General features: G+C 47.9%; 1 protein-coding gene across 1 annotated transcript in view; it reads left to right on the top strand.

Annotated features, from left to right (window-relative positions):
• COG5 (component of oligomeric golgi complex 5) overlaps nt 1-20416 on the top strand; it is a 1241975-nt gene that overhangs the window by 45616 nt on the left and 1175943 nt on the right. The window contains exon 2 of the mRNA XM_086929720.1: nt 19861-20000. Within this exon, the coding sequence (XP_086785846.1) occupies nt 19861-20000 (140 nt within the window). The remainder of the gene's footprint in view (nt 1-19860; nt 20001-20416) is intronic.

Genomic DNA, 20416 nt, shown 5'->3' with positions numbered 1-20416 from the left:
CTTTCAGGAGACACATCTGAACTTTTATGAAGCGTTCGACTTGTCTGTACCAGTCAACTGGCTTCTCTCGCAATTTCGGAAAGTCATTTGTAAATGACACAATATCCTGTCGGGACCAAGGGACATGGACATATTTTCCCCCCGGTACCTCCCTCATGGGACACAATTTTTCGGCGGGGCCTACTTCCTTGAGCACATATTCTGAAGTTTGTGACTTAGCCCTACTGTCTTCCTTTTTCTTTGCCCACCGGGTTCTCCATTTCCCTACATCCCCCCATTTCTGTAAGAGTTTCAGTAATTCTTTTATCTGGATCTGTTTCCCTACCACATTCAAGCTCTCTAAGTCTTTGTCCGAAAAATCTACTCTGTAGGGTTTCTGAAGGATTTTGGAGCGACTGACATCGATTCCCATTTCTGTGGCGGTGTCCATCAATCTCTCATGGAGCAATCTAGCGTTCCGGGTAAGGTTTTTGCTGATGAACAGTAACTCTTCTTCGCTGAAGGAGTTTAACCGGTCTAATCCCACATTACCAGCCATTAGCTCCTCTTTTTCTATCCTTAGTTTATAGATTTCTAATGGTTTGGGTTGGGGTGTGGTTTTCTTTTCTAACTCTTTGGTCCATCTGTCCAATTCTTCTGGAGATACGACTGTGGCACTCCTAACCCCTGAGGTGCTTTCAATTAGAACTTCTTTTGCCCTACTCTGACCCCTTGGCCCTGGCATGCTAGCTCTAGATTCCCTAATGGGCATATCCATCAGGACCACTGATTCGCACTCGCTTTCTTGATCATCATCTATGAGCACTTCTTTTCTTGGGAGTGGAATGCTAGGAGTTGGCATAATTGGGGTGATAACAGGAGGACGAGGACTGGCCAGTCTATCCCCGTAAAGAGGAATAGCGGGACCAATAGTTACTGGGATGGTCAGAGAATCTGGATGAGGATGTATCTGAGCTATGGTCCGAACTAAATCCTCTCGCTGTCTAGCTAGGGCTTCCTTCTCTCTTTCACGCAAAGCCTTTTCTGCAGAATTGTCATGCAATACTTGGGGTACCAAAGTAGGGTAAATATTCGGGGCTGTCGGAGTAACCAACCGAGGTGGGTCTTCTCCGAAAGGACGGTAATTCGGGACTGTAGAACGAGGTCTGCAAAACCCATCTCCATCACTGGTTTTACTATCTGTACCTGTTCCATCCGTCTCACTGTCTCTTCTACATCTAGGATATTTAGAGAACGGGTTGGGTGAACTTAAAGGCTTTGATTCTGCTACGTAGGGAGGTGGGTTTTTCATCAACAAATCCTCTAAGTGTTCATCCTCAGAGTCTCCCACAGCCATTAAGTGATGAGTTTTCTCTGTACATTTTCCTGTCTTCTGTTCAAGTACTCCCATCATGGGAAACAACCCTTCAACCATCATGTTTTGCCTCCACTGTTTCATTTTCTGCTCTTTAGATTCTTTATGCATTTTAGGATACCACCTACTCAAACCCTTATCCATTCTGGGCCTGTCTCGTTCTAAGGCTTCAATTTCCCATTCTTCTAACGCTTCGTATTGAGTTAATCTGGGTCGGGGATGTAATTCATTCATTCTGGTTCTTAAGTTGAACAGAATTCGGCCATTAAAGGAACCATTAATAGGGAATGCTAGGACTCCATCATCTGCAGTATATTTTGCCCAATTCTCTAACCACACGCAAGTATGATACCCTTTATCAAACATCATAAATGAGGCAGGAGTATCTGGCGGAGGAATGATCACACCCTCCCTGGTTCTAATGGGCTGGTCTTTCTTAAAGTAATTTTTAATTTTGTCAGCAAGGGACAATTTTCTCTTGACTCCATACATTTTGTTTGGTCTACCTCGTAGAGTCTGTTCTTTATTGAATCCTAAATACTGTGGATTAGGTATAAACTCTGGATACCACATACACCTTTCCAGACTAGCTTCTAACTCGGCTTGATTAATTTTGTTTACCTTTGTGCTTCCAATGCTAGCGCAACTTTTATTTCGCGGTAGCCAATCAACACGGTGATTACAAAAGCCCTTGTCCAATGGGTGCGCGGCCTTTCACAAGACGAGGTCTCACGCTCCGGCACTCACCCCTCCCTTACAGTTTCAGCTTCACTACACACCCGCTGTCTCGACCAATACCAGCGCGGCACGGAGTGACGTCAGAGCAGTCTTCCGACCGACTCCCTCCTTCACAAGGTAACGGAAACTTTTAACTTTTCCTAAAGTGCGAGTGCAAATTTTAGTCAACAACACACAACGTTTGCCACTGTGTCGGAGTGTTCTAAACAGATAGAAAAATGTTCTTTCACTACAAGTAAACCACTTCTGTCTACTTTTCATTCACTCTGGATAGACTTCTCTGCCTAACCTTTCACACGAGCAATATAGAACCTGTTACTCCTCTGACTCATCCACTTCTTTCCGGGATATATACTAAGTCAGGATTTCACCAGCGGACTATTTTACTTACCATTCAAGCCTCGGAGACCCTACTACTCCTTCCGTATGTGACCCTTACTAGGTGATATCACAATGGAAGTTTTATACAAAGGACTCGTAGCTATCATTTATTCAGATGCAAAAAGATCCTAATTAGTGCTTCCAGGTATTCCTAACCCTGCACTAATGACTCCCAACAAGTGACCTTACCAGCTAACCGGATTCTGCTCACCGTTATCTATATACTTCCCCGGGGATTCGGACTACACTGAACACTTACAAACAATTTCGATTAATATCACATATAACATTTATAGCAGCAATGCAAAAAATCTCATTTACATGTACATATAAATCCTTTAAACAATTGCGCAATATTTGAATCAATACAATCAATAAGAAAAAGAAAATCTTAGCAGCACATTTTATTTTCACGGTTTGTTTATCAACGTATCCTGTCTACCTATCTTAACTAGTCCTAACCATAGCTCTGCTACCAGAAAATTACTGATAGAGCGCGCAGGTCACCCGGGTCACTGAGTTTACCAAATTCCCACGCACTGGGCACTGGCGTGAATATGACGACTATTTTTGCATGAACCGGGTGAGATCCTTTGCACGCTACTATGAGTAATTCGGGGGGTGACTCTCACACCACTTACTATGCATGTACCTGACTTACCACAGGCACATTACTCCTGATGGATTCAGGAGCTAGCAGTGGACAGATGACAAGATTCCTAAAAGAAGTAACACTTTTGTGCATTTAGTACATTTATCCACACTTTATACTGCAAAATGACCACAGACACCTGATGGGTTTTTTAAAGTTTATAGAATAATTTCAGAATGAATATAATGAGGCAAATACAAACCAGCACATGAATAATTAGTATCAATGCCACAATATAACTATGGATTAGGGCAAGTACCATTAGAGTAATTGGGAACACTATGAGATGTGAGTATTGAAGAACAAGCTATTCAAACAAGTTTAAACTAGGGCAAAGGGACGTGAGAAGGACCTAACATGTATACTTAAACTAGACTTCTTATGCTATTCTTACTAAGTTCACTGCAACCATACTAAAGGAAAGGGAAAAATGGAACACGCTACACAGTGTAACAGTTTCTATAATATCCTAAAGGTAGGGAGAGAAGTGGAACATTTCTAATAGACAATAGCATATAAATCACTTTAAGGTGATAGAGCAATATCACAGGCAAGAGTGCTTTATTTAGAAAGGAGAGGTAAGAGTATAGTCAGACAGACACCCAAGGAGGATATTTACCTAGTGCGAGAATGAAGACTAACCCTGGCCACGGATCAGTTGGGAAAGACGGGGACAAGGACCCTCAAGGATTGGAATACCAGAATGCGAGCAGGTACAGCTCACGGACAGTCAGGACAGGATACCCCTCAGGTTTGGGTCAGGACTGGGCTCACCAAGGTACGACCAACACCTACAGCTTCGAATGCAACGCCAGCGTTACCCCCTCTCTGCAAGTAATCCGCCAGTAACCCCGATTGGGTTTTTCGAATTATCCCAGCAAAGTGCTTCGCCAGCACTTAGGACTATTTCCACCCCTAGGAGTTTGTGGAAAGTATTGGACAGAGTGCTCCGCAGCCCTCTGTATTAAGCACCTATAGAGTTCGTAGGGTCAGTGACAGGTCTGCTACTCGGACAAGTCGGACAATTTCTCTAAGCTACACTAGGCCAGTTATACGGTTTGGGGACCCTTAGACCACCCACAAATGTTGCAAGTGACAGTTTCCCACATTATGATTGGTCAGGAGAGGTGATCTGGTCATTGTCACCTCCTAGAATTTCGTGTTCACATCATTATTATTAAATTTTGCATACCCGCCCCTTGAGTTCACGTTCCCAGGCATAGGAATACAGAAGACAATACAAGTGCACAGCATATAGCAACAGTGTTTCTTGGTCAAGGTAGAATACAGCATCCTCGAGATGGGTTCCCAGGCGCATCGGGCTTCAGAAGCCAGCTGGCTTGTTTCAGCTTCTGCGCAGTGGGGTTTCTCCCATGTCACGTGACAGGGTTCAGAAGAGCTTCAAGTATGGCGCAGCTCCCGTTTTCCCCAGCCCCCAGAGACGCGGTACATGAAAAGTAAGCGAGAACAAATTAGAATCATACGTAAAAATGATCACACTGTATACCGTTATAGAATTTAATACACCCCTGTTGGACCTAGATTACCCAAGTCTACATAAGGTAGCTTGGCACAGTAGTGGCTACAGCTAACTCAAGGCGTTGGTTAAGTACTTACAAGTCTCACTCACAGTAACTCAGTGATGAACCACTAAAATAAAGACACAACACCACTGTTTGGAAAAATACTGTTACCTTTTATAAAAATAATATGCTTTTCTTGGTATACTTTTTAGTCAGGGATAAAAGACAATCAAGTTACACCTTGTACATGAAATTCAGATCACACTTCAATATTTTTCCTGGTCAGAATTTGAGAGTCAAAGGTACATTTAAGGTCTGTAGTTATTCAGGCCACAATACACTTCACTAATAGATTTACAGAAAGGAAAATGCAGTCTGACAGTGCAATACGTTTTTAAAGACTCATTAGCAGGTACATTACCCCACAGCTCTTAAGCCCCTGCTCAACTCAACAGAATGACCTGGTTGTAGATCTTCACTGCATAACCCACCAGTTATGTAACTAAAAAGGGAAGACACAATAATATTAGCAAGGTTCCCCTCACTCTAATTTACAGGCACACCTATCTGGTAGAGGATCTACTTCTTCAATTATCAATAAACTGTAAGGGTTTTTACCCAGGAACCCTGTGGTTTTCTACACAACTTCCTCCTCTTTCCTTTGTGCCACTTATGGGATATTTTAATCAGGATTAGGCAGTTCACTAGCCCGCTTCCTCCAGTCAGGCTTCCCTGGACAGTTCAGTTTATGGTTTTAGTCGCAGCCCCACTGTCCTGTTCCCTTCACTCGGTGCTGCCGCCTCCCGTTCCCACACTACCCGGCTTACTTGTAGGCTTGTAGGCGTGTCGCTGATGTGTCTTCAACACGCGATGGAGCCTGGCAGCAGACGACTGTTGGGGGAGGACAGGGAAGGCTTTCCCGGCCCCAAGGCTCCCTACCGCAACGTCCGCTGTGGCGCTTCTGCCTCCTCAGGGGGGGGGGGGGGTGTCGAACACCTGAAGCTCCGACGCGGTCGGCTTTCTTGTTGACGCGACCGGCTCTCCTCAGGCGGCACTACTCCGCCGGGCATGCGCGGAAGCGCTCGCTCTTCTCCCGCCTCCGCACTCACTCCAAGGAAGGACGCTGCTCTTCCGGTGACGCTGCTCTCCCGGGCCTGCCCGACCCTAGGCCCCTCCTGCCTCCACCAAAGCGTTCGCGCTCAAGGCATGCGCGGCAGCGCTTCCTTCTCGGATCGACGCGGCTGGTGCCCCCGGGGTCTCACAGCCGATTGTAGCAGCGCCGCTGCTCCTGGTCAGTCACTTCCCACTCCGGCCTCTCAGGAAGGATGTACACACACGGCGCCCTCGCTCCTCAGGTCGCTAGGGTGCCACAGACACCCGCCTTCACTACAGCTGCTCCACAACACCGGTAAGCGCAGCGCTGGGTAGGGGAAGTCCAGGAATACCCTCTGTTAAGAGTGTCCTGAGAGGGTTCACTGGGGCGCAGATTTAGAAGGGTTTTCCTGTTCAAGTAGCTCGATTTCTTTATCAGCAGTTGATGTTTTGGGAGGGATTGGTCAAAGGTTGAAGGGGGAACAATCCTCTGAAGAAACTGTCAGCCTCAGAGACAAACTAGCTGCTCTCAGTGTGTCCACCTCCTCTCACCACTGCCTCACTCCTCCACTCTTGGGTCAGCACAAAATGGCTGCTGGTCACTGGCCTTATATAGGGTGGCCTGAGACCTGCGGAAGTCTCTAGTTAATTCTAGAAAGTTCCCTAATGTTATCCTATGGACCTGTCCTCCAGTAGTGTCCGTTATGGCAGTTGGTGGACACCATTTTAGGTTTCTGGAGATCCCTAGATTTTCAAGGGGGCTGACTAGGCCTCACAAGTTATGAGGGAAAAATGGCGTCATCGCCAAGGAACACCTAGCCCCCTGACAGCATTAAAAATTCCTGATGGACATGTGTAAAAATAAAATAGAAACTCTGGGAGGCTAAGGGGGACAAAAATAAATAATAATGGTTAGAGTCTCCCCAGAAGCAGACAGGTCTAACACGCGTCCCCCCCAGCTGAAAGTGGGGAGAACTACCCAACCCCTTGGGAGTCCTCATCACTAAGGCGGAAATACCTGGATAGACCGTCTGCGTTGGCATGGTCCGCCCCAGGTCGGTGTTCCACCCTAAAGTCCATTCCCTGTAGGGATATGGACCACCTTAGCAACTTGGGATTCTCCCCCTTCATTTGCATCAGCCAACGAAGGGGGCGGTGGTCAGTCTGAACTAGGAAGTGTGAGCCAAACAGGTATGGCCGCAGCTTCTTCAGAGCCCAAACCACCGCAAATGCTTCTCTCTCAATTGTACTCCACCTCCTTTCCCTGAGGAGTAGCCTTCTGGACAGGAAGACCACTGGTTGATCCAAGCCCTCATCATTTAGCTGCGATAACACTGCCCCAATGCCATGTTCTGACGCATCTGTTTGGACAATGAATTCTCTAGCAAAATCAGGGGCCTTGAGAATGGGAGCGGAACACAATGCTTGTTTCAAGGTCATGAAGGCTCGCTGGCAAGCCTCCGTCCAGACTACCCGTCGGGGTTGCTTCTTGGAAGTAAGTTCAGTGAGGGGTGCCACGATAGTGCCATACTCCTTCACGAAGCGACGGTAGTATCCAGTGAGGCCCAGGAAGGCTCGGACCTCTGTTTGAGTCTTGGGGGGCTCCCAGGCGATGATAGCCTCAATCTTTGCCTGGAGGGGCTGCACCGTCCCTCTGCCCACCAAGTGACCTAGGTACACCACCGACCCCTGTCCGATCTGACACTTGCTGGCCTTGATTGTCAAGCCAGCCTGTTGCAGGGCATGAAGAACAGCTTGCAGATGCTGCAAATGGTCCTCCCAGCTGCTACTGAAGACAGCAATGTCGTCCAGGTATGCAGCAGAAAAAGCTTCCATTCCAGAAAGGACCCTGTTCACCAGCCGCTGAAAAGTGGCAGGGGCATTCTTGAGCCCAAAGGGCATCACACGAAATTGGTAGTGTCCCTGAGGTGTAGAGAAGGCTGACCTTTCCTTCGCCTCCTCGGTAAGGGAAATCTGCCAGTACCCTGAAGTTAGGTCAAAGGTGCTTAAGTATTGAGCAGCTCCCAGCTGGTCAATAAGCTCATCCGCCCGTGGGATAGGATGTGCATCAGTTTTGGTTACTGAGTTCAAGCCTCGGTAATCCACACAGAATCTCAATTCAGGTGTGGTGCCTGGTGGGGCAGCTTTTGGTACCAAAACCACCGGGCTAGACCAAGGGCTTCCAGAAGGTTCAATTACTCCCAGCTCCAGCATCTTGGCGACTTCACTCTTGATGCTGGCCTTCACCTTGTCCGACAGCCGGTAGATTTTAGACTTCACAGGTGGGCTGTCTCCTGTGTCCACGTCATGGGTACACAGGTGGGTCCTACCCGGGACAAGGGAGAACAGAGAAGAAAATTGCTCCAGGATCTGGCGGCAATCACTCTGCTGTTCAGGAGTTAGGGATGGCGAGAGAATTACTCCCTCCACCGACCCATCCTTTTCTTGGGACGAGAGAAGATCAGGGAGAGGTTCGCTTTCTTCTTCCTCTGCTCCATCGGTTACCATCATCAAGACAACCTCGGGCCTCTCATGATGTGGCTTGAGGCGATTGGCATGCAGCACCCTGTGGGGCTGCCTCGGGGTCTTAAGATCCACCAAGTAGGTGGACTTCCCCTTCTTCTCCAAAACCTCAAAGGGGCCTGTCCAACGGTCCTGGAGGGCATTTAGCTCTCCAGGTTCCATCACCCACACCTTCTGTCCAGGCTCCAGTTCCACTGGGTGAGCGTTGTGGTCATACCACTCTTTCATAACTGCTTGGCTGGCCTCCAAGTTGTCTGAAGCTTGCTTCCACAACTTAGCCATTTGGCTCCGGAAGGCCAGCATGTAGCTCACCACATCCTGGGGAAGCTTTCTGGGAGTCCGTTCCCATCTGTCTTTCACCAGGCTGAGAGGTCCCCGTACAGGGTGCCCGTACAAAAGTTCGAAGGGGCTGAAGCCCACTCCCTTTTGTGGCACTTCCCTGTAGGAAAACAAGAGACAGGGTAGGAGGACGTCCCATTTCCTCCGCAGGCTCTCAGGTAGACTCCGTATCATACCTTTCAAGGTTTTGTTAAACCTTTCCACAAGACCATTGGTTTGTGGGTGATAAGGAGTGGTAAACCGATAGGTAACTCCGCACTCCTTCCACATAGCCCGCATGTACGCTGAAAGGAAGTTATTCCCCCTGTCGGACACAACCTCCTTGGGGAAACCCACTCGGGTGAAGATCCCCATCAGGGCCCTTGCCACCACAGGTGCAGTGATGGTCCTCAGAGGTATGGCCTCTGGGTACCGTGTGGCATGATCCACCAAAACCAGTATGAACCGGTGACCAGCTGAAGTTGGTGGATCCAATAGCCCCACAATGTCGATGCCCACCCTCTCAAAGGGGGTGCTAACGACAGGTAGTGGTTCCAGGGGAGCTTTAAGCTTCACCCCTGTTTTCCCACTAGCTTGGCAGGACACACACGTCCGACAGTATGTATCAGACGCCACTTTCATTCGAGGCCAGTAGAAGTGGGGGACAAGCCGGGCAAAGGTCTTGTCCTGTCCTAGGTGTCCTGCCAATGGTATCTCATGAGCCAGTTCCAGTAGAAAGGCTCTAAAGCATTGAGGGACCACCAAGGCTCTGGCTGAACCATGACCAGGTGCCTTGGGCTCACTGTAGAGGAGTCCATCCTCCCAGTAAATCCGGTAGCTCCCTTCAATGTTTCCTGCTGCCTGGGCGTTGGCCTGTTGCCGCAGCCCCTCGAGAGTAGGACACTCTTTCTGAGCTTCACAGAACTCTTCCCGGGAAGGACCTCCCTCCACATGCCATTCAGTAGGGATGGGTAGGTTTTCCAGGGAAGCAACATTCTCCCCTGTGGACTCCAGATCCACCTCCGCAGGTGGTCCATCTGTCTCACGAGGTGGAGATGTCGAGGCAGGGTCCTCCGGCCTCCTGTCCTTCTCCTCTCTGGCAGCCGGCTGGGCCAATGTTCCAGGCTCCAGCGTAAGTGAACTCCCCCTTCGGGCAGTCGCGGACCTTGTGCTGACACAAGTCCAGTCAGGGGGTCCCAGCATCTCAGAGTGAGTCTGGTACTCCACCCTCCTCCAAGCATTGTGCTCCATATCATTCCCTAACAGGCAGTCAACAGGCACGGCAGGGCTTACGGCAACTCGAAGTGGACCTGCAACCCCTCCCCACTCAAAGGGAACCTCAGCCACCGGGTAGTGGCCCAATCTGCCGTCAGCCATTACGGCGGGATGGAGTACATCTGGGATGACCTGCTCTGGAGACACCAGCTGACTCCTTACCATAGTCATGCTGGCTCCTGTGTCTCTCAGAGCCTCCCCTCTACGGCCATTGATGGTGACCCACTGCTCATACTTAGTAGTATTAGAGGGCAGTTGGGTCTTTGGAACCATCTCCTTATCTCCCAGGGACACTAAAGTGACACCCGCCCGCTCCCCTCCATTAACCAAGGGCATCTCCTCCCCGAGCACTACACTAGTGATTCCCGGGGCTTTTCCTCCAGTGGGAGGGGGTGGTCTTTTTGGGCATCTCACATCTCCTTTATAGTGTCCCACACCACCACACTCAAAACAATGCACAACCCTTGGCTGCTGGCTTTGGCCAGGGGTAGGGTTGCGAGGGGGGTTACTCTTAGGGATGAATCCTCTGCCCCTTCCTTGCGAAGTATTTTGTGGCCCTTTTGAGAACTCCCTCTTAGTTTCCCCTCCCTCTTTCTTCTGGGGGGCGCCCTGTCCTTGCTTCTGGGAATTCCCTCCAGTCCCCTTAGTCGACACCCGGGTACTAACCCAGATGTCCGCCTCCTCAGCAAGCTTCCTGGGGCTGGTCAGCTTGCTGTCCACCAGATGCTGTCTTAGTTCGGGAAGACACTTCTCGAGTAGGTGTTCCTTGAGTATGAGGTCATATAGTCCCTCATAGTCTCCTACTTCGCTGCCTCTTACCCAACCCTCCAGGGCCTTCCTGGAGTAGTCCAAAAAATCTACCCAGTTTTGCGTGCCCAGCTTGTAGCTGCCCCGGAACTTTTGCCTATATTTCTCAGGGGTCAACCCAAACTTCCTGAGCAGCGCTGACTTCATAGCCGGGTAGTAGGTCTGTTCACTCTGATCAAGGGCCAACAAAGTATCCCTGCCAGTGGGGGGCATGTATTTATATAACCCACCTCCCCAATGGACTTCCAGAATCCCATGGGCCCTCAGCGAGACCTCGTAGGCGGCTAGCCATTTAGCAATGTCGTCACTGGGTACATAGCATGCCATAATATCTTTTGGTAGGTACGGTCTGGGTTCCCTGGTGTTGGTCTGGATATCGCTGCCACCATTCTCTGGTTTGGGGGTTCGTAAATTTAGGGCTTGCAAATCCATCTCTTTGATGGTCCGCTCATGCTCCAACCTCTTTTCCTCCCTCACCATGTCCATCCTGGCTAGTTCTATTCTCATCCTCCTCTCCTCCCTCCTATCTTCTAACTCGGCGTCGGTCAGGCCCCTCTCTGAAACACTACTGCCCACTCTGGAAGGTGTTCTAGGACCTGTTACAAGGTTCTCCCCTCCCGCCTGGTACAGTGTTGCGGTCTCCAGGACAGTGTCCTTGTCACTCTCCTCAGGATCTACCTCCTCCCCGGAATGAGCCTCTACCCATGCCCGGATACTGGTCAGCAGCTCAACTTTTCTGGCGCCTTTCTTGAAAAACACCCCCTGCTGCTGACACCATTCCTTCAATTGGGTCACAGTGTAATTTTCCAGCTCTTCCACATTTATCTCCATTTCTATTTGGCGTATAAACTGCTACACAGGAGAAATCCACAAAGTGACCTGAGGTCAACCTCCACCCACCGCCAGTAGTCAATTTAGAAAAATCAAAATTTAAATTAGGAGGGCCGCAGGGAGAAAACTCCAGGTGAGGTCTCGTGGTTGGCACTGCGTTACTAATAAGTGAGTGTAAGTACAAATCCGTGATCCCACCGCTGAAACACCAATTATGTTGGACCTAGATTACCCAAGTCTACATAAGGTAGCTTGGCACAGTAGTGGCTACAGCTAACTCAAGGCGTTGGTTAAGTACTTACAAGTCTCACTCACAGTAACTCAGTGATGAACCACTAAAATAAAGACACAACACCACTGTTTGGAAAAATACCGTTACCTTTTATAAAAATAATATGCTTTTCTTGGTATACTTTTTAGTCAGGGATAAAAGACAATCAAGTTACACCTTGTACATGAAATTCAGATCACACTTCAATATTTTTCCTGGTCAGAATTTGAGAGTCAAAGGTACATTTAAGGTCTGTAGTTATTCAGGCCACAATACACTTCACTAATAGATTTACAGAAAGGAAAATGCAGTCTGACAGTGCAATACGTTTTTAAAGACTCATTAGCAGGTACATTACCCCACAGCTCTTAAGCCCCTGCTCAACTCAACAGAATGACCTGGTTGTAGATCTTCACTGCATAACCCACCAGTTATGTAACTAAAAAGGGAAGACACAATAATATTAGCAAGGTTCCCCTCACTCTAATTTACAGGCACACCTATCTGGTAGAGGATCTACTTCTTCAATTATCAATAAACTGTAAGGGTTTTTACCCAGGAACCCTGTGGTTTTCTACACAACTTCCTCCTCTTTCCTTTGTGCCACTTATGGGATATTTTAATCAGGATTAGGCAGTTCACTAGCCCGCTTCCTCCAGTCAGGCTTCCCTGGACAGTTCAGTTTATGGTGTTAGTCGCAGCCCCACTGTCCTGTTCCCTTCACTCGGTGCTGCCGCCTCCCGTTCCCACACTACCCGGCTTACTTGTAGGCTTGTAGGCGTGTCGCTGATGTGTCTTCAACACGCGATGGAGCCTGGCAGCAGACGACTGTTGGGGGAGGACAGGGAAGGCTTTCCCGGCCCCAAGGCTCCCTACCGCAACGTCCGCTGTGGCGCTTCTGCCTCCTCAGGGGGGGGGGGGGGGGGGGGGTCGAACACCTGAAGCTCCGACGCGGTCGGCTTTCTTGTTGACGCGACCGGCTCTCCTCAGGCGGCACTACTCCGCCGGGCATGCGCGGAAGCGCTCGCTCTTCTCCCGCCTCCGCACTCACTCCAAGGAAGGACGCTGCTCTTCCGGTGACGCTGCTCTCCCGGGCCTGCCCGACCCTAGGCCCCTCCTGCCTCCACCAAAGCGTTCGCGCTCAAGGCATGCGCGGCAGCGCTTCCTTCTCGGATCGACGCGGCTGGTGCCCCCGGGGTCTCACAGCCGATTGTAGCAGCGCCGCTGCTCCTGGTCAGTCACTTCCCACTCCGGCCTCTCAGGAAGGATGTACACACACGGCGCCCTCGCTCCTCAGGTCGCTAGGGTGCCACAGACACCCGCCTTCACTACAGCTGCTCCACAACACCGGTAAGCGCAGCGCTGGGTAGGGGAAGTCCAGGAATACCCTCTGTTAAGAGTGTCCTGAGAGGGTTCACTGGGGCGCAGATTTAGAAGGGTTTTCCTGTTCAAGTAGCTCGATTTCTTTATCAGCACTTGATGTTTTGGGAGGGATTGGTCAAAGGTTGAAGGGAGAACAATCCTCTGAAGAAACTGTCAGCCTCAGAGACAAACTAGCTGCTCTCAGTGTGTCCACCTCCTCTCACCACTGCCTCACTCCTCCACTCTTGGGTCAGCACAAAATGGCTGCTGGTCACTGGCCTTATATAGGGTGGCCTGAGACCTGCGGAAGTCTCTAGTTAATTCTAGAAAGTTCCCTAATGTTATCCTATGGACCTGTCCTCCAGTAGTGTCCGTTATGGCAGTTGGTGGACACCATTTTAGGTTTCTGGAGATCCCTAGATTTTCAAGGGGGCTGACTAGGCCTCACAAGTTATGAGGGAAAAATGGCGTCATCGCCAAGGAACACCTAGCCCCCTGACAGCATTAAAAATTCCTGATGGACATGTGTAAAAATAAAATAGAAACTCTGGGAGGCTAAGGGGGACAAAAATAAATAATAATGGAGAGTCTCCCCAGAAGCAGACAGGTCTAACAACCCCTTATTTTATAATATCTATAGCATTAAAGTTTAGTGCAAAAAAGACAGATAGGCTGAAGCGGCAGTGGCAAGCAGAGAGCGTGGTCAGAGACAAGCGGCCATTTATGCAGTAATGCGCATGTGCACAAAATCCCTCCAAAATGCGAGTGCGTCACATCACATGGGTATGACCGACGCATGCGCAGACTGGATTTCAGCAAAGCAGCCATTTCCCTAGTGCAAGCACTGTTAGGATGAAAAGACACACAGGCAAGCCTCTCGGGGACACCCGCGTGTTGGGGAAAAGGCTAAATAAATGACGGACGGTTGGATTAATGTGATTACAAGTTAGGCGAGGTTCATGAGTAAGAGCAAGTCGCTTTACGTGCGAATCCTTGCTCCATCAAGTGCACCGTGGGATAGTTTGATGTAAGGCAAACAGGATGTGCTGAAAAAGGGGGAAGGTTGAACTTTTTACCTGAACAGTCTGCTTGGCAAAGATCTACCTGAAATGCTGCTCGTGTTAAAAAATTACTCCTTGTTCATCGTGCTTAAAAATTTCTCTCTAAAATTTCACGATGTGCTGAAATGTTCCAATGTTGCGTACATTTTGTTACAAGAAATTAATAAAATTAGACCAATCACTCCAGCATAATTTACATTTTGCCCAGTCCTAGAATATATGGGTAGAAAGAATCAAAACCTCTAGATGTACAGCAAACAAAATAAAATAAACAAGGGGACTTGTCATGGACCACCAACAATTTCTTCGCAGAAGCTAGAAATTTCTCATCCCTCATTACATAAACCGCTTTATTAGACTTTGTAGTATTTCTGCTTGAAGTTTTCATCTTTAACAGTTACAGATTTAAGAGCCAACACTTTCGGTACGAGCTTTGGAGAACTATGTGATCTGCTTATTGATAAATCAGATCAGATAAGATTCAGTGGTTCTTGTCCTGCACCCAATTAGCACCTTAAAGCTAATTCAGTTTTTTGAGTAAGCTTTGTGCTCTTCTCAGGAATTGTCACTCTTGTCCTCTCTTGGTTAACCACTTTCAAAGTTTTTGACAAATAGAGCCTAGCTGTTCTTTTGATTCGGTTTTTGTAACCTTTTGATCTCACTTCTGAGGTAGGAAATCTACCAGAGATACCATGAGCTGTTCTGTGCCTTATTCCTACTTTATGATTTACAAATAATATGTGGGTATATAGGGTTGGGCCACCACCAGGAGTGCCTGGTCAGTCAGCATGGTGGCATTCTGGGCAGATGTGATGGCCTCTAATTATATATGTAACCTGCAGGGTGCTTGGCCTAATATCGTGGTCGACAAGAAATGCTGAGCCAGGGCTCTCGATGTATCAGCCAAAATCTTTCGCCTTGTAAGGGAAGCTAAAAACCCTGGTATTCTACACATGCCGAGGCGCTATGGAATGCAGCAGATACTAGGCAGTATTGAGGCCTCCCAGTCTGTACTGTGCCACCCAGCTGCAGAGCGGCCTTGCAGTGTGTTCATGCCTTTGAGGGACGAGCTGCTTTGGGGGTGCTGAGGTGTTGAGCTTTGCCCGAACTTAGCCCATGGTATCCAGTTGCAGTAGGGAATGCAGGGTCAGGGCTCCATCCTGGATGGGCACAAGGCCGGCATTGGCTGGGCTGCTGAGCTGGGCTCTGCAGTTTTGGGGTGCGGCCTTCCCACTGAGGTTGGCACGGAGGTGAACTTAGGACGTCTTGCTCTGCCTGTCTGGGCTACACCGAGGCTATGCGAATGTGTTGAACGAATACATCTGTGAAGAGATCTGATGGCCGACCGGCCACTGAGAGGGGAAGTGAGCGTGGGGTCTGAAAGTACTCTCGCCTTTTTCAGGTCTGGGGATTGGGCCCCTTGGCTGACCGATCGCCAAGGCCGGCAGCAGCCTCGCTAATTTGAACTGGTCTTGGAATCCTCCCACTGGAAACTGATTTTGAGGGATGGTTCGCACTGGAAGCTGTGAAGTTTTGGATTGACAGGGTTCAACCACAACTACGGAGCATTCCTCTGGAGCGGGGCCACATCCGGAAATTACACTGGGGTGACATGGGTCCTTGGTGCTCCTATTAGTTTTGGGTGACGGCCTAGGAGGGCCTTCCTGCTGCCGGTACACTGTACCTCACTTAAGCACATGGTGGACAACATCGTCCATCGCCGTGCCTTCTGGAGTGCTGGCTCATACTTAGGGGAACCAATAGGTACAATTGCTTTCTCTGAATGGAGCTGGGAAGGACACCACTTGGAACTGTTCGGGTGAGTAATGTGGTGGACCTTACCTTGACGCACTTGTGACCTGGCCTTCTGACCGTTATGGGCAGGTATCAGTTACCCAGGGTGTCCCAGTAGAATAAAAGGACGGGTTTGCCATGGGTTACTGTAGCAAGAGGACAATTGAGGAGAGAGATAGGTCACAAGGTACGGCGACTGCCATTGATATTGTTGTTGGCTTTCGAAGCACCAGGCAGGCTCCTGAAAGCAAAATAGACATTATATCAATAGAAGTTAAATTTGCTACGTGCTGACCTCCGTGAAGTCAGCGACTGGTCCCTCACATCTTAAAAGACAGTTGAAAAATTAATAACTGACATCTCAGACCTGAAAGCAAAAATAGGCTCTCTGACTGGCTTGGTCTACAGACTGGACATTATGGTGAAGATGCAGCGGGAGGATCCTAACAAAATAATCTCTGTTTTAGTGGTATTCCTTATGGGCAGAATCAAGCCCAGAGCTTTTCTTGGAGCATTGTATCCGAGTCCACCTTAAACCGGACGGCCTATTTTTGTGTTAGATCATAGAGAGGGCCCATAAGACCTCCTCCTCCGCCTGGTGCATTCCCTAGAGCAGTCATTGCTACATTTGTCAACTATAGGGACAGATACCTCATCCCTCAGCATTCCAGGAGAATTGGAGATACACATTTGGAGAAAAGATAATAAATAAGAGTTTTCTCTGCTTATGCACAAACGATTTAAAAAAAAATCCTTTGAAGCTGTTAAAAATAAACTAAGGGCCATGAATATTGAATGTTGCTGTGAATGAAGCTAGGTGTTATATATTATGGATGATTACACTTTTTCGCTTCTGCAGATGAGGGTTGGGACTGGCTGGAGCTAGCAGACAGGCTGGGGAGAGTGCCTCAACGGTCCAGAGCCTGGAGCTCCTGCTGAAGAGTTAGTCACCCAGAGATTGCACATAGCTCTAAATTTTTCACTACGTTTTCGGAAGCCCTTGAAAACGTGGCATTTCTCTGCACAATAACAGTCACAGTGTGGCATATCATTCTGTTGGTTCTCAGCTAGTGCCAAGATGCCTTATGGGTAATCATGCACGCTATAAAAGTAATAACCTAACATGAGTGGTGGTCAGAGATAATGGAACGCTTGGGCTTGGCCTTCAGGAGAGCTTGGAGGCCTTATCTGCTTTGGAGAGCAGACCTGCAGCTAGTGTTGATCATATGCCCACGTAACCTCCAGACACCATATCAATGGCCTGAACGCTCCTGATAGATCTAGGGCCTGATGTTCAAAAGCATTTTTCCCATTCTCTGTTAGTGTGAAATTGTGTTAGTACATAAGGGCCCTAGTGTGGAATGTATATACTTGGACTATCAACTGTAGAAGTTCTGAAAGTCATGTTATTTAATTGATGGGAATGATCAAAAATGTATTTGAAAGACGGGTAGAATTGCATGGGAGTGGGGGCTGCTCTATGAGATAGCTTTATCTGCTGTTAATTGGGAGCTTGTGAACGTCAGGAGGGATACCGTACCCCAAATTTGATTTAGGAGAGGCAGAGGGAATTTGGAGGGTCAACCGTCTATCCCATAAGGAAGCTGGGTGAGGACCCTTCTGCGTTCTCATCTGCCTATTCAGTTTATCGAAAGGGAGTCTCGATATGTAGGGTCCCAGGAGTACACTCCAGCATCAATATTCTAGCGCTGACCTTGAAGGCAGCTATGTGTTATATGGATTGCTTGATTGTGAAGCATCTGTGCTCCAAACCAGGACAACATAGCCGTCTTCTGGTCCATATTTGATCTGGGATCCCCTTATCTGGACGTTCCCATGATTTGAGCTTGGGATTTTAACTGTATTCTGGAAAGACACCCTCCAGAAATCCCACATAACCAGCTATGTCCACAGCACGGATTGAATTTATGAATGAAAGGGGATGCATGTATATATGGAGACAACTTCACCCAAACACAAAGGAATTCTCATGTTAGTCAGCTACAGATGACACACAGTAGATTAGACAGAATATTGACCTCCTAGTCGATTGGTGTGAAGGTTTACAATATTCAGTATTTAAACCATTATCGATCATTCACCCTTCTTGATGGAGCTCAGTGTTGAGAGATGTAGGGCAAGAGTGCCTACCTGGAGATTATGTCCACAAGTATTAACTGTCAGAGCATCCAGGTTGGACGTAAGGGGTAAGGCTATCCATATTGGTCCCATATTGGGAACCAATAAGAATAGTATTATGATGGTTTTGGAGCAAACATACAGATGCAAAATGCCCTGAAAGAACACGAGCAAAGCGATACCAAAGGGGATGATGGACTTAGCGTTTGAGCAAATCAAACACTCACCCCCAGTCAACTGATCTGGGTGTAATCCATCACCATTCTTTAGCTCACTTCACCACCCCAGTTCAGACATGGCCATATGCAAATCAGTCTGACCCTGTGCCTCATGGGACCAGTCCAGCCCGACTGCCAAGCCATGTCTTCCCTGGACCGGAAACAAGCATCCTGGGACCGGTTTTGGGTTCATAACCCACATCAGCCAGGCTATCTTAAATCCAGTGGCAAAGTAGGCAAGGGACCCACGTCTGGGCATACCCTGACAACTTAGGGCGAACAAAGCGATACAAAAAGGGGATGATGGACGGAGCGTTTGAGCAAATCAAACACTCACTGTTCCCATGAGGCACAGGGTCAGACTGATTTGAATATGGCCAAGTCTGAACTGGGGTGGTGGAGTGAGCTAAAGAATGGCGATGGATTAAACCCAGATCAGTTGACTGGGGGTGAGTGTTTGATTTGCTCAAACGCTCTGTCCATCATCCCCTTTGGTTTCGCTCTGAAAGTACAAGAGGACAGACTAACCCTGCTACAGAGGCAAGAACCACTCAAACTCGAAGATAAACTAAAATGGCTAGAAGCCAAGAGGGTATTGGGCGAGACATGGGATGTGCTTGGCAGATTCACAATGAAAGATTAGACAACACCTACCAGTGGCGTAGCATAAGCCTCCGCGGTGCGGGGGTTCCCTCGAGCTGCGGGAATGATGGGGAGAAGTCTCTGGGAGGAGACAGCTCCCCCTGCGGACTGGTATAAAACATGCAAACACCAGCTCCATGATTGTATGCTCGAGCTGTATAATGTAGCCCAGCAATGTGGCAGTTTCCCAATATTGAGGAGGGAAGCTGTGTTACTTACTTCGTTAAAGCCCGAAAAGAATACTCTGGACCCATCTTCCTATAGACCCCTGTATATGATGAAAACTAATGTTAAAATTCTTTGTAAAGTAGTAGCGAATACGCTGAAGGGAAAAGTAGAGAGCCTAGTGCATGAGGATCAATCTGGATTTATACCAGAACATAGCACCTCCATGAATAAATACAGACTAATCCTGAAAAAAGTATGGATTTCGGAGGTGATTCCTGAGTTTGGATTCTACTCCAACTCCACAGCTAAATTGAAAACAGGTGACATTATAGCGTGGCACCTGGCAGGCTGCCCATTCACCCCTTTTGTTTGCACTGGCGCTTGAACCTTTGGCGATAGTGCTTAGAAACAGGCTGTAGGGGTGGGCCATCAGGGTGGCTTGAGTAGAACATAATGTCTCAATGTACACCAACGATACGTAACCACACTGAGCAATTCCACTGGTCCTGTTTTATAGAAGCATTTGGTTTCCAAAAAGTGCCAGTCTAGATCTCTTTTCTCTTATTTCCTCACAGTGCTCTTACTTGTTATGCCTCCTTGATTGCTAGCTTTTATGACGAGCTCTGCTTAGTTTTTAATACTGTTGCATAAGTAATTGATTTATAGATCATAAAATGTCGTTGTTTTTTTTCTCTTCAATTTTTCTTTCAGACTGCTATGCTGATTTTGTGAAAGAAGACTTTGATGTAAAGATCTATACTTCCCAGTCCATTCATCAAGCTGTGATAGCCGAGCAGTTGGCCAAGCTTGCACAGGGCATCAGCCAGCTGGACAAAGAGCTTCACCTGCAGGTAAGTGACTCTTCCATACTGGTTAACTGTTTACCAAAGCACTATCGGCACCCCTTTTGAATAGTAGAAGTCAAGTAAAACTTTATTTCGAATGTCTTAAACTCTCATTAAAATGTACAAAACGCAACAAAGCGAGAATACAAAATAAAAAAATCATTTAAAAAGCTTTGATCTGTGATAGAGTATAGCTGATTTTAAGAATAAACCTCCAGAGAAGCAAGTAACTCCGCCATTTAACATCTGAAGAAAGCATAAAACAACTTGACTAAAAAATGCTCAATAAAGATAATAAAAATGCTTCGTAAAAACTTGATAATATTAGAAGAAAGATGTAAAATGCAGCAACGAATGACTGGAAACTCCTTCACAAGGAAAAAAAACAATCATCAGAGTCACGGACTTGTACTAAAAGAAAC

The sequence above is a fragment of the Lissotriton vulgaris genome, chromosome 1_1, assembly GCF_964263255.1.
Source record: "Lissotriton vulgaris chromosome 1_1, aLisVul1.2, whole genome shotgun sequence".
Taxonomy (NCBI): Eukaryota; Metazoa; Chordata; class Amphibia; order Caudata; family Salamandridae; genus Lissotriton; species Lissotriton vulgaris.
This window is presented reverse-complemented; position numbering and strand designations above follow the sequence as displayed.